At 55.6% G+C, this 12,862-nt stretch overlaps 1 protein-coding gene across 2 annotated transcripts in view; it reads left to right on the top strand.

The window, feature by feature from the left end:
• The window catches only part of NFIC (nuclear factor I C), a 159,288-nt gene that overhangs the window by 136,319 nt on the left and 10,107 nt on the right, over positions 1-12,862 (top strand). For both annotated transcript variants that reach the window (XM_075903269.2, XM_075903270.2), the window contains one exon: positions 10,407-12,862. This exon is cut by the window's right edge and continues 10,107 nt beyond it. In XM_075903269.2, the coding sequence (XP_075759384.2) occupies positions 10,407-10,424 (18 nt within the window). In that variant the 3' untranslated portion in view covers positions 10,425-12,862. The remainder of the gene's footprint in view (positions 1-10,406) is intronic.

The following is a 12,862-nucleotide window of genomic DNA, read 5'->3' as shown; positions in this document are numbered from 1 at the left end:
TATTTGCCATCCGTAGGCTAAACTCGAACTCCTCTTGGTGCTGAGCAAGAGTCACACTCCGTCCCCGTGGGGGTTGTGTGCTGTGCGTGTGCAGCCTCTGCTGGCTGCCTTCAGAAGCTCTCCACTGTGTGTGTCAGCTTCTCTAGGGCTAGCCACGGGCTCGCTCAGGGGCAGGGCCTGTGTTCTCAGAGCCGGCAGACCCGAGTTCCATGGGGCCGTGCTGGGCGGCCGCCGGTACCTACACGCACGGAGAGGGGGATGCATGGCCAGGATGGCACCGAGCGGGGGGAGCCCAGGAACAACCCAGGGTTGCAGTGGTGGTAGTTCATTCTTTTGGCTGAGTCACCCCTGCAGCGATGGCGGGTGCTGTGCGGAAGGGATGCGCTTCCCTCTGGGTCGTGCCCAATGCCTCGGGGTGGCACTAGGGTTGCTCTGATGTGGACAGCCGAGGGCTGCTTTGCCCTCTGGGTTTAGGGGTGCAGGGAGCAGTGGGGGTGACGTGATAGGAGGCGCTCTCCCCTCAGAGCACCAGTGCAGGGCTGGGGGACACGGTGGGGCATTTGCCCTCCAAATCAGCACTGCCCCCAAGCCAGCTGTGGAGCTGGAGCTGTTGTGCAGGTGACCCCTGGGGTCTCTGTCTCCTTTGAGCCGGCCTGCCCCACAGCTCCAGAGCGCAGCCGAGACGGGTCATCCTGAAGCCCTCTGGGCCTTAGCGACACTCCCAGAGCCGCCAAACGCCTGCGTTGTCCTGGCACAGGCCAGAGCTCCCGGCTTTCCCCTTCTCATCCCCAGCCAGCCCTCAGAGGGAACGCAGATCTGCAGAGCGGGGGCCACCCCAGAGCTCCAGCAGCAGCTGTGTCTCTGCTCCGGCACAGGGAACGAACATATCTTTTCTCCCCCTTTCATGCCCCTCCCCCAGCCTCTCTCTGACTCGGTTTCCCAGACATTTCTCCGCAGGGGGGCGGATGCAGAAATCTGGTGCGCAGGTGTGACCGGTCAGCCCCTGACGGCAGTGGGCAGCGGGTGTGGGCCAGGACTGGCCATTGGGATTGCACTAGGCCCCCCCACTGGGCCCCCATCCCTCCAGCGAGGACCCATGCAGTGTGCAGGGGGAGGCTTGTGCTGCCACCTGCTGGGGGACTACAGAACTGCAGCAGGGTCCCAGTGCCAGTGTCTGTCTGATCACAGGGTTTCCCACGGTGGCATCACAGCAGTGACCTCAGGGCGCCACCACTGCACACAGGCTGCCAGGCGGGTGGGCTTAGGGCCTGGCTTTCCTAATTCTGGCCTGGACATTGTCTGTGGCGTGGCCTAGCTGTTCCCTGCCAGGGATTCTGGTCCACTCTACCCTGAACGGCTGTGGGGAGGGGGAGGATTGTGACTGAAACTCCAGAGACAGGGTAGGAAGAGACTCACAGAACACTAGAGCTGGAAGGGACCTCGAGAGGTCACCGAGTCCAGTCCCCTGCCCCCACGGCAGGACCAAGCACTATCTAGATCACCCCTGCCAGGTGTCTGTCTAACCTGCTCGTCAATATCTCCAGAGATGGAGATTCCACAACCCCCTAGGCCAGTGTTTCCCAATTTTATTTGGCCATGGAACCCTTTTAAAAGAAAAAACCCGGGGAAAACTGGTCGACTAAAACACACACAAAAAACGGCCCCTCCCTATGACCACGGCGCCCCTACGAAAATGGCAGCCCCGGGCAACCACCCGGCTTGCTCACCCCTAAGACCGGCTCTGGGTGGGGAGTGATCGGGTTCTCGCAGAACCCTTACTTTCACTTCATGGAACCCCACAGTCCCGCGGAGCACTATTTCGGAAGCACTGCCCTGGGCAATTTATTCCAGTGTTTAACCACCCTGACAGGTAGGAACTTTTTCCTCATGTCCAACCTAAACCTCCCTTGCTGCAGTTTAAGCCCCTTGCTTCTTGTCCTGTCCTCAGAGGCCAAGAAGAACAATTTTTCTCCCTCCTCCTTGTGACACCCTTTTAGGTACTTGAAAACCACTATCGTGTCCCCTCTCAGTCTTCTCCTTTCAAACTAAACAAGCCCAGTGCTTTCAGTCGTCCCTCATAGCTCATGTTTTCTAGAACTTTCATCATTTTTGTTGCTCTTCTCTGGACCCTCTCCAGTTTCTCCACATCCTTCCTGAAAAGTGGTGCCCAGAAATGGACACAATACTCCGACTGAGGCCTAATCTCGTGTCTTGCTCACAACACTCCTGTTAATGCATCCCAGAATCATGTTGGCTTTTTTTGCAAAGGTGTCACACTGTTGACTCCTATTTAGCTTGTGGTCCATTATGACCCCTAGATCCCTTTCTGCAGGACTCCTTCCTGAAACTGATTGTTCCTTCCTAAGTGGAGCACTTTGCATTTGCCCTTATTAAACTTCATCCTTTTTACCTCAGACCATTTCTCTCGTTTGTCCAGATCATTTTGAATTTTGACCCTATCTTCCAAGGAAGCTGCAACCCCTGCAAGCTTCATATCATCTGCAAACTTAATAAGCACATTCTCTATGCCATCGTCTAAATTGTTGATGAAGATATTGAACAGAACCGGTCCCAAAACAGACCCCTGTGGAACCCCCTTTTGTTCTGCCCTTCCAGCATGATTGTGAACCGTTAATAACTACTCTCTGAGAACGGTTATCCAGCCAGTTATGCACCCACCTTAGAGTAGCCCCATCTAGGTTGTATTTCCCTAGTTTATTGATAAGCAGCTAATGCGAGACCGTGCCAAATGCTTTACTAAAGTCTCGGTATACCACATCCACCGCTTCTCCCTTATCCACAAGACTTGTTATTCTATCAAAGAAAGTTATCAGATTGGTTTGACATGATTTGTTCTTTACAAATCCATGCTGGCTGTTACCTATCACCTATTATCTTCCAGATGTTTGCAGATGAATTCCTTCATTACTTGTTCCATTATTTTCCCTGGCACAGAAGTTAAGCTGACTGGTCTGTAGTTTCCTGGGTTGTTCTTATTTCCCTGTTTATAAACGGGCACTAGATTTGCCCTTTTCCAGTCTTCTGGAATTCTCCTGCCTTCCATGACTTTCCAAAGATGACAGCTAAAGCTCAGATGCCTCCTCTATCAGCTTCTTGGCTATGTCTAGACTGGCCAGTTTTTCCAGAAAATCAGCCGCTTTTCCGGAAAAACTTGCCAGCTGTCTACACTGGCCGCTTGAATTTCCGCAAAAGCACTGACTTCCTACTGTAAGAAATCAGTGCTTCTTGCGGAAATACTATGCTGCTCCCGTTCGGGTTAAAGTCCCTTTTGCACAAAACTTTTGCGCAAAAGGGCCAGTGTAGACAGCTCAGATTTATTTTGCGCAAAAAAGCCCCGATCGCGAAAATGGCAATCGGGGCTTTTTTGAGGAAAAGCGCATCTAGATTGGCCACGGACGCTTTTCCGCAAAAAATGCTTTTGCGGAAAAGGGTCCGTGCCAATCTAGATGCTCTTTTCCGAAAATGCTTTTAACGGAAAACTTTTCCATTAAAAGCATTTCCGGAAAATCATGCCAGTGTAGACGTAGCCCTTGAGTATTCTAGGATGCATTTCATCAGGCCCTGGTGACTTGCAGACATCTAACTATTCTAAGTAATTTTTAACTTGTTCTTTTTTTATTTTAACTTCTAACCCTACCCCGTTTCCACTAAGGACCACGTCCACTTTTTCGGAACAGTTTCTGAAAAAGCAGACCTGTTCTTTTGGCATCCCTGTATTCTTCATTGTATGAGGAAGAAGGGATATTCCCAAAGAGGAGGTTTTTCCGAAATTTGACCACGTGTAGATGGGAAATTTTGGAAAAGCCTCTTCTGAAAAAAAAAGTGGAAAAAGACATGCAAGTTGCGGTTCACAATTTGCGTATCTTATTCTGATTTAACTCTGCAGTCTAGACATAGCCTGAGTCTTGCCTCCCAAGGGACCTTACCTGTCAGCTCTCTGAGTTTACTGAAATCTGCCGTCCTGAAATCCATTGTCTCTGCTTTGCTGTTTGTTCTTCTACCATTCCTTAGAATCATGAACTCTGTGATTTCTTGATCACTTTCACCCTAGCTGCTGGTCCACTTTCAAATTTTCAACCAGAGAATGTTAGACCCTGTCTGTGCTAAGCAAGATGCACTGATTTAAATCGATGCCATTACACCGGCACAAACCCTTCATCTAGACCCATTAGGAGAACTAGCAGATTTATTTGAGCATTCGCCTTCATGGGCAAAGCCCCACTTTGTCAGACGCATCTGACATGGCTACCCCTCTGACACTATCCACATTCATGGAGGGTGTTAGCCAGGCAGGGCAGGGCTGGTGTCCCCCACCTCTGTTTGCCAGAAACGGGGGATGGGTATCAGGGGATAGATCACTTGATGACTCCCTGTTCTGTTCATTCCCCCTGGGGCATATGGCCACGGTCTGCAGACAGGACACGGGGCTGGATGGGCCTTTGGTCTGACCCGGTGTGGCCGTTCTGATGTTCTTATTTAAAGAAGTTTAACGCTGGCCTAAACCAGTTCAGTTTGCACAGGCAAGTTACAGGCTTAAGCTAACCCGGTGTACGTGAGGATTTAACCAGTCTGAGGCTATTAAACCAGTTCTGGAAAAACTCTGCCACGTCCAGGGAACGCGTCTTCTCTTCCAAAAAATGTTTCGGAAGAGCGGATGCACTTTTTCGTCATCCCTGTAAACCTTGTTTTACAAGGAAGAAGGGATGCCCCCAAAAAAGTTTTTTTTCTGACATTTGGCCCAGTGTAGATGGGCCAATGTCAGCAAAGCCTCTTCTGAAAAAAGAAGCAGAAAAGGCTACACAAATTGCGGTTCACTTTTTCCAGAAGAACAGTGCAGTGCCGACATAGCCTGTTGGCAGAGGGATGCAAATCAAGCACGTCGAAATTGCTAATGAAGCAGGGATTTAAATATCCCGTGCTTCATTAGCATAAACATGGCTGCTGCTTTTTTTCAACATGGAGCTTTTTCGAAAAAATGTCTAGATGCAGCTCTGTTGAAAATAACTTTAGACTCATACGCTCCCAAAATGTGAACTACCTGGCATGGATAGGCGACCTCGCAGGTGTCCGACTGGCCACGGGGGGTGGGGCCTGGCATGCCGAGCTCCTCTCTTGGCCCCAGCCTGGGCATGTGCTTTGTTCCAGCCGCAGGAGGTTCTCCCCTTCCAGTGCCCCCTCTGTGGCTGTTCTCACGGGGAGACCTACTGGGCAAAACCAGCCCCTGTAGCCCAGGTACAGCCTACAGGTCTGAGGGGAATTGGAGGGGATCTCTACTCTAGCAATTGGTGGACAAAACGTTTGTTGTTCACGGGTGCTTCTCACCCCCCCCCCCAACATTTTGCCACTCATAGAAGTAGAAGTATTTTGTCGGCAGAAGTGCTAGCAAACAGCGTTCACAGGCGCCGGCCTTTAGCAACCGGGTTGTGTCGACACATCCTTGTTGCTAAAAGCTGCCTAGTGGCGACATAGCCTGAGAGCCAGGACTCCTGGGTTCTGTTTTGACCTGTGGGAAGGGAGTGGGGTCTAGTGGCTGGAGCCAGGTTACGTGGGGTCCTGTTGATGTCGTGTATCACCGTGAGCAGACTCCAGCCCCAAACTGGCATATTCGCTGCATATTCAGTCTGCCACTGAGCTCATTAGTGTTCGCCTCCTTACTTCCGTACCACACTCTGGCCCAGAGCTCGGATTTCAGCTGTTACCTGAGTGCAGGGGACTGGAGGGAGGAATCATGCGGTCAGGGCAGCCCACAGACACGCTGGGCCCCTCAGAAAGGCAGGGGGCTCTGTGCTCCCAGAAGGCGCAGGGCCTTGGGCAACATAGGCAGGGCAGGGGCAGCCAGCCCTTAGCGCTGCCAGAGAGCACTGTGCCAGCCCCCGTGCCCAGCTCTTTGAGCCCCCTGGAGCACACTGTGCAGGGGGGTCCAGGCACACTGCTGGTGTAGTAGCGGAAGCGGCATTCGGGGCCCCGGGTCCTTTAGAATTGCCCCCTTTGCCCCCCACATCAGCGACCCTGCATCTAGTGCATTTTACTGACAGTTTGACCAAATGGAGCTGGATCAGTGGGAGGCAGGGTGGGACCCTGCTGTGATATTAAATACACAGGCCACAGGTAGTACGTTTTTCAACCTCTGTGAATACAAGTCTGCTAGGCTTAGGGATTTCCATAAACCTTACGACTGTGGCAGCAGCCAAAGCGAATCACTTTGTAATGCTCCTTTTCACTTCCCTCGGTAGGACTGGACTCGCGAGTTTTAAAAGATGTCGCTGTGTCCCTGCGCAAAGCTTTCACTCTCCTGTGTGGCACAGCCAGGGGTTTTGGCCCCATTGTTGTTTGGATCTGGGGCCTGCGTTTCGTCGGAGCCTTTATTCGGTGTTTTTAAATAGTTTCCATGCAGCTTGCAGGCATTTCACTCGTGGGACTCTTCCTTTCCATTTCTGTGTGACTTGCTTCCTCACTGGTGCGCCTCCCCCCGTGCCCACTCTGCAGTTAAATACTCCTGTGGTGGGTTTTCCGATATTTCCTCCTCCCCGTCCCACAAGTGCGACACGCAGTCACCACCTGGTCGGGGGCTGGTAGTGCCTTCCCCTGCTCTCCTCAGGCGTGGAATTTCTACCCACAGAGATACTCACTGCGCCTGATTCACGTAAGAATCCCACCATATGTGATGCCGGGCCATTCCCGCCCCGCCCCCCCAGCCCAGCCCACTCTCGTTCCTGTGTGTCCTGTTCCCTGGTGTGAGGGTGGCCCATTGATTATCATTGTTCCGTCACGTTTCTATGATGCCTGTTACATCCGTACCATGCAATACCAGGCGCTCAGCTTGACCCGTCTTAGTGCATAGACGCCTCGCCTCTCTGTACAAGCACTTATAGAATGTGTTGGTATTTAGCTGTCTAGCCCCCATTAATAAGGCCTCTGTGTGTCCGTACCGTGCACTCCTCCGCTCCTGTTGGCTTTCCCTGGCCCTTGGTTTAAAAACACCTGAAAAACGACCTTTTGAATTTTCCAAGCCAGCATCTGGTTCTGTTTTAGCTTCAGTGGAGCCCATCCTGCCTGTGCAGCCTCCTCCTTCCCCGCATGGTTCCCCAGTTCCCATCAGACCTAACCCCTCCTCCCAGCACCATCGTCTCACCCACGCATTGAGGCCCTGCAGTTCTGCTTCTCCAGCTGGCCCAGTGCGTGGAGCTGGAAGCATGTCAGAGGATGCTCCCATGGAGCTCCTGGACTTGAATCTCTGACCTAGCAACCTAAATTTGGCCCTCTGCCTTTCCCTGCATCACTGGTACCCACCTGCACCACGACCAGCGGCTCGTCCCCTGCAGCGCACACAAGTCTGTCTAGATATCTCAGCGGGGCCTTCGCGCCCAGCCGGCAACTCAACATGCGACTCTCCCACTCATCACAACCCAACTCTCTACACCTCTAATAACCCCTTTCCTGTCGCCTGTCTCATCCTAACAGGGTCTGCTCCCCAGAGGGGTGTCCGCAGCACGCGAGGGAACCACCACACCTTCTGGGCCAGCTATGGCATCGTTTCCCTCTGTTCTCCTTCCCTGGGACGTTCACCCTTCCCAACAGCACAGAGGCTGCCAGACGGGGCTGGGCCCGCTCTGCTGGGCCCCGGAAAGTCTGGTCTGTGTCCCTGTCTGTCTTCCTTAGCCCCTCCACTCCAGCCAGCCTCAGGGTCTGAGGGCCAGGCACATGCAGAGCGCTTGCCCACGAAGCAATGCATGCTGCACTCCATGCAATACACTGGACGCCCCCGGCCCTGCCGCTGGCTGGCTGCCTGCACCACGTGGGCTGTTGCTGGAGGGAGGAGTTGTGGTATTTGTTCTCTGAGTGGCTGGTTTTCTTCTGCGTTTGTTTGGGCACGGGGCCTTACTTGCAGCAGGGCCGATGGCCTCGCCCAGGCTTTGGGCAAAGCAGGAGGGGCCCTGCCCTGCGCCCCCAATGCCGCTCCCAGAGAGCGCTGTCCCGCCCCAGGGAGCCCTTCGCACTGCCCAGAGCGCGCACGGCCAGGAGCCACGAGCCCTTTGGTATCGCCAGGCCGCTGGGCAGCTCCCCCTCGCAGGGCCTGGCCATTGGCCTAAGTTTAGAGAATGTTTATGGGGTGTGTCTGCCTCTCATGCGCCCTCATTAGATAGACAGAGAGAGAGAGAGAGAGAGATGGAGGTGTATGGGGATGGATGCATAGATAGATAGATAGATAGATAGATAGATAGATAGATAGATAGATAGATAGATAGATAGATAGATAGATAGAGGGGGGGTATGGAGATAGATAGATAGATAGATAGATAGATAGATAGATAGATAGATAGATAGATAGATAGATAGATAGATAGATAGATAGATAGATAGATAGATAGATAGATAGGCAGGCAACTCCATGAGAGACAGATGAGTTTTATTATCATTTCTGTTTTCGGGATGGAGAAACTGAGGCCTGGGTGGAAGCACCGGTGACGTGAATTGTTCGTGTTTGTACTGACTTGTGGGCTCTGCTGTGCCAGGCACTGCACAAACACATGGTCAGAGACCATCCCCGACCGGAAGAGCTGGCAAGGCTAAGAGATACAAGATGGGAAGGGAAACTGAGGCACGGAGCAGGGACGTGATGTGCTGAGGGTCATGTGGGGGCTCATGAGGAACAGAGCTCAGGGGCCCGAGTCTGCAGGGAAGAGCAGTGACACGTATGGAGAAACTGCAACTCTGGGCCCCAGGAGTTCTGGTTCCCTCACTCCCCTGTTGCGCTAACCACTAGGCAGTCAGTGTTGTTCAGCTGCAGGGTTAAAGGAGAGCGAGCAGCTGGCCAGGGAGAGTGGAAGGAAGGGGACAGGGAATCCCGGGGGGAGCAGAGTCCAGAGCGGGCTGCCTGCAGTCGACGGGTCACGCCCAGAGCCGTCTGGTTGCCAGTGGAAACCAGACATGAGGTAATTGCCGGATGAACTTAAACTTGGGAGACTTAGGGAGCAGGACAGTCAGGGCAGCAGCGATTCTCTCCAGGTCTTTCCAGGCCAGCGGAGGATCGTCGACCGGGGGCAGAGAACCCCGCGCTGGGCCCAGGCCCCAGCCCTAGCGCCACAGGCCAGCCCCGGCCCAGCCGGGTCAGCAGGACGTCCGGCACAGGGCAGGAGCCGGGGACTCCTGTGGTTAGGGAGGCCCTGATGGGGGCAGGTACAAGGTGAGCAGCTGGAGGCGTCTGGGGCAGCGCTAGATGCTGGAGCCAGTTCTGCCCCACAACACGCAACCGTGGCAGCGTGTGGGGCCAGCTAGAGCCTGTCGGAGCAGTAGGAGGGAGGCACTAGCTGCCTCCTCCCGCCCCTTGGGACACCGCAATGTGACAGACCCCAGCAGCTCCCAGCGTGTGTGGGTGGGGGGCTGGGGGGCGCTGGGTCAGGTCAGGCCTGATGCTTAGCCAGGGATCTGGCGGTGACCTGGAAATCCCTGCTGGTGTCTGTGGGTGCCCCACAGATCAGCTCCGCAGTGGCCGGTGCGGAGGCCAGGCAGGCAAGCAGAGGGAGCCGGGCCCAGACACTCAGCGTGGGTCAGCGGAGCCACGCGTGGGCTCGGCGGTGGGGAACGAGGAAGGCGGCACCCTGCAGGCTGGGCACTGGGGCCACCAAGGCTAATGCAGCCTGGCTGGACGGAGGGGTGCTGCGTGGGGGGGATGTTACCGCCGTGTCCAGCCCTGGCGAGACGTGTCCGGGTGTCGCCCACTGTCTGGGGCGGCGGAGGGACGTGCCAGGTTTGGGGTCAGGAACTCTGCCCTAGAGAGACGCTCGGCATCCGCAGCTTGGCGCCTCCATTTCCCCACCTGTCGAATGCTTGAGCAGGAAGCTCCTGGCCCGGGCCGTGGCTCCGTGCGTGCTGGAGGGGCTAAGGCAGCGCGGCATGAGAACAGGAGGGAAGGGAGGAGAGACGGTCCCGGGGCACGGGGTGAGCTCGCTGCATGGGCCACAGAGCAGGGCACGCTCTGGTGCTTGCGCCTCCCTGCCTGGCAGCAGCCAGGCCATCCCACACATGCCCCACGTTTTGGAGAGGTGAATGCAGACGGGCACAGGCGCTGAGTAGCACCAAGCAGCTGTATACCCCTGGAACGCTGAAACCGAGGCACAGAGCGTACGTCCGTCCCAGGCCAGTGCCCTCCCCCTTGCCCTCGCTCAGAGATGGCAGCAGCCGGCTTTGCAGTGCTCACAAGCCCCAAGGTGGCCATTAACACCTGCCATACAGCAGCTCTGGGCCCAATTCAAACGAGCAAGCGTCGGGGCCAGATCCCTTTGCTTCTAAAACTGAGGCCGAGTCTCGTGAGCTGCGGGGGAAGGGGTCTATATGCAAATCAGTAACTTTGACATCTGTCTTTTTTTTTCCCTTTCTATCCTCAGTCCTGGTACCTGGGATAATCGCAGCTGCCCCGTCCCATCGCCTCCCTTCTCCTCTGCTTTGGGCATCCCGAGAGGAAAACAAGTAACACAGCACCAGGCCCAGCCTTTCAGTGAAGATGGAGAGAGCGAATTAAGGAAGAGGATGACGACAAATACAAAACAAGATAACCACACACAAGACGTTACAGGGAGGAAGGAAGGAAGGAAGGAAAAGGTTCAAACTTTTTTAAAAAGAAAAACAAAATCCTACAGACAAAACAGCAATCCACGCGTGTGACGCTGCAGAGTCCCATTGGCCAGAAACACTAGTCGCCCTGCCGGCTGCCTTCCTGGGGAGAGAACGGACACAGCTCATGACAGGTCTCTTCCGACAGCAGCAGCAGCAGCAGCGCCGCTGGAGTCTCGCCTGCAGTTCTCCAGCGGGTTGTATATGCAAAATTGTCTTTTGACTTTCTCTTTCGTTCTCGCCTCTCGTGAGTAGAAAAGAACAAATTTCCCAGGCTCCCCCAGCCCACCTGAGTCCCCCCCCCCCTCAGCAGACTTTCTCCTTTCCGGGAGGGGTTGGGGCTGGGGTCGAAGAGCCCCAGCGTTCGGTTGTTTCTGAACTCGGAGGCGCTGGGGGTGGGGAGCTGGCAAGCTCTCCTTAGCTGTCCTGCTCCCCGTTCCACCCCCGACGATGCCTCCAGCCAGCTGCTGGCCCGGAGTTCAGACGCTGCGTGCGCCTTCTCTTTCTTTTAAATACTCTATGCCATTAAATGCTCTTCTTTCAGGCGGGGAGCGGAGCCCTCCTGGGTCCTGGCACTGCTCTCAGTGCACTAGAGGAGTGGCCTTGTGGGGGAGCGGGGTGGTGGAAATCCTGCCCTGGCTCGGCTGCCGCTGGGCATTCCGGCTGCAGAAGGGGGGTACTGGCAGATGGCTGCGGTGCCCTGATCTGAGCTCGGGGGCCGTATACCTGGGCTATCTCTACCTAGAGCCTGTGTTTCCAGGGGAGGAGCGACCGGGAGCAGGGCACAGGCTTTCAGGGGAGACTTGACATGAGCCAGCGCTGCAGAGAGGAGTCGGGCACGTGCCCCCCACTGGGCCGGCTCAGGAGCAGCTGGCTGGACTGTCCCAGTCGCAGAGATAAAGCTGCTGTTCAGATTGGCGCTCGCAGGCCCTGGGAGCCGGTTGCACATCGAGGGGGCAGGAATTTATGAATTACCAATTGGCTGAAACAGCTGAATCCAAAACTCTAAATCTCTCCTCTGGGAATGATTCTCACGATGGTGTGGGCCATTCCCCAGGTGCCTTCCCCTGTGCCGGGCCCGGCTGGGAGAAAATCCCTCTGGCTCTCTGCAGTGACAGGCCAGCCTCCTGCTCCCGCGTGGCTGTGGCGTGGCTCTGCCAAAGTGGGCGGGGGACTACTCTGCAGGGCTTTGCCAAGGTAGCAAGCTGCACTGGTAAACCTTCTGTCCTGGAGCATGCACCTCAGAGCTCCTGTTTTCAATCCCCACCACTCCCCTTGCGGGGGGGGCGAGGCGGGGCTGGGCTCAGCTGCCAGGGCAGGGCCTGGGAGTCGTGTGGACCGAGGCTTCTTGTGTGGCTCTGGAAAGTTAGGGTGGGACAGGCGGGAGGAGGGGAGGGGAGTCGGAGCGGGGTTTCCCGGCGCACCTGTGTACAAAGAGCTATGCACACCTGTGGACAGGTACCATGTAGACTAGTGGCGAGATGGTTGCAATTGTGTTGCACATTTTGTAGGAAATGCACTTTTAAGAGGGAATGATACAAAAAGAGCAACAGGAGGAGACTGGAGCTCCCGGCACTGGCTTGCTAGGAGACTTTGTTTTTTAAAGAGAGAGGATTTGCTTCCTGATTGGATGAGCCACAGATGGGACCCCCAATTGTGGGGCTGGAGTAGGCCTTGGATCCCTCGCTTGGGTAGGCAACTGCCCTAAATTCAAAGGGGTGGGGAGTAGTGACACCACCGGGCTCCACCCAGCTCAGACCCCTCCCGCCCATTTCCTTCTTCCTGGTCAGTCGCTCCTCAGCCCCCACCGCCAGCAAAGCCAGCTGGGAGGCAGAATGCGATTCCTGACAGCTTCAAGTGCCTGGATTTTCTACTGCCGTCCCCGGGGCATTGGCGAGCCCAGGGCATCAGGGCTCATGGAGGTGCACATCTCGGCGTTCCCCTGTCCTCTGCCACCCACCTGCCAGGCAAACACGGTTCCCTCCAGGGGTCCCAGGACATCAGTAAGACCCCGGGGAGAGAACTGGCCCAGCGTGAGCTGCTCTTGAGTTACACAGCGCTCCTCCGCGCGCAGACGCTCCCAGGCAGCCTGCGTCCCATGGGTCCTGCATCCTCAGAGCCACGCCCAAGCTGGGGTTACCTGGCGAGACCAGCCGGGAAGCCAGATTCCACTACGTGAGCTGGATCATAGCCTGGCTCGGCGTGGGACAAACCAGTTCGGCCTGGCGCT

Source organism: Pelodiscus sinensis, chromosome 32 (assembly GCF_052426305.1).
Source record: "Pelodiscus sinensis isolate ZL-2025 chromosome 32, ASM5242630v1, whole genome shotgun sequence".
In the NCBI taxonomy this organism is placed as follows: Eukaryota; Metazoa; Chordata; order Testudines; family Trionychidae; genus Pelodiscus; species Pelodiscus sinensis.
Note: the sequence above shows the minus strand (reverse complement) of the source record. Positions and strands in the feature narration are given on the sequence as shown.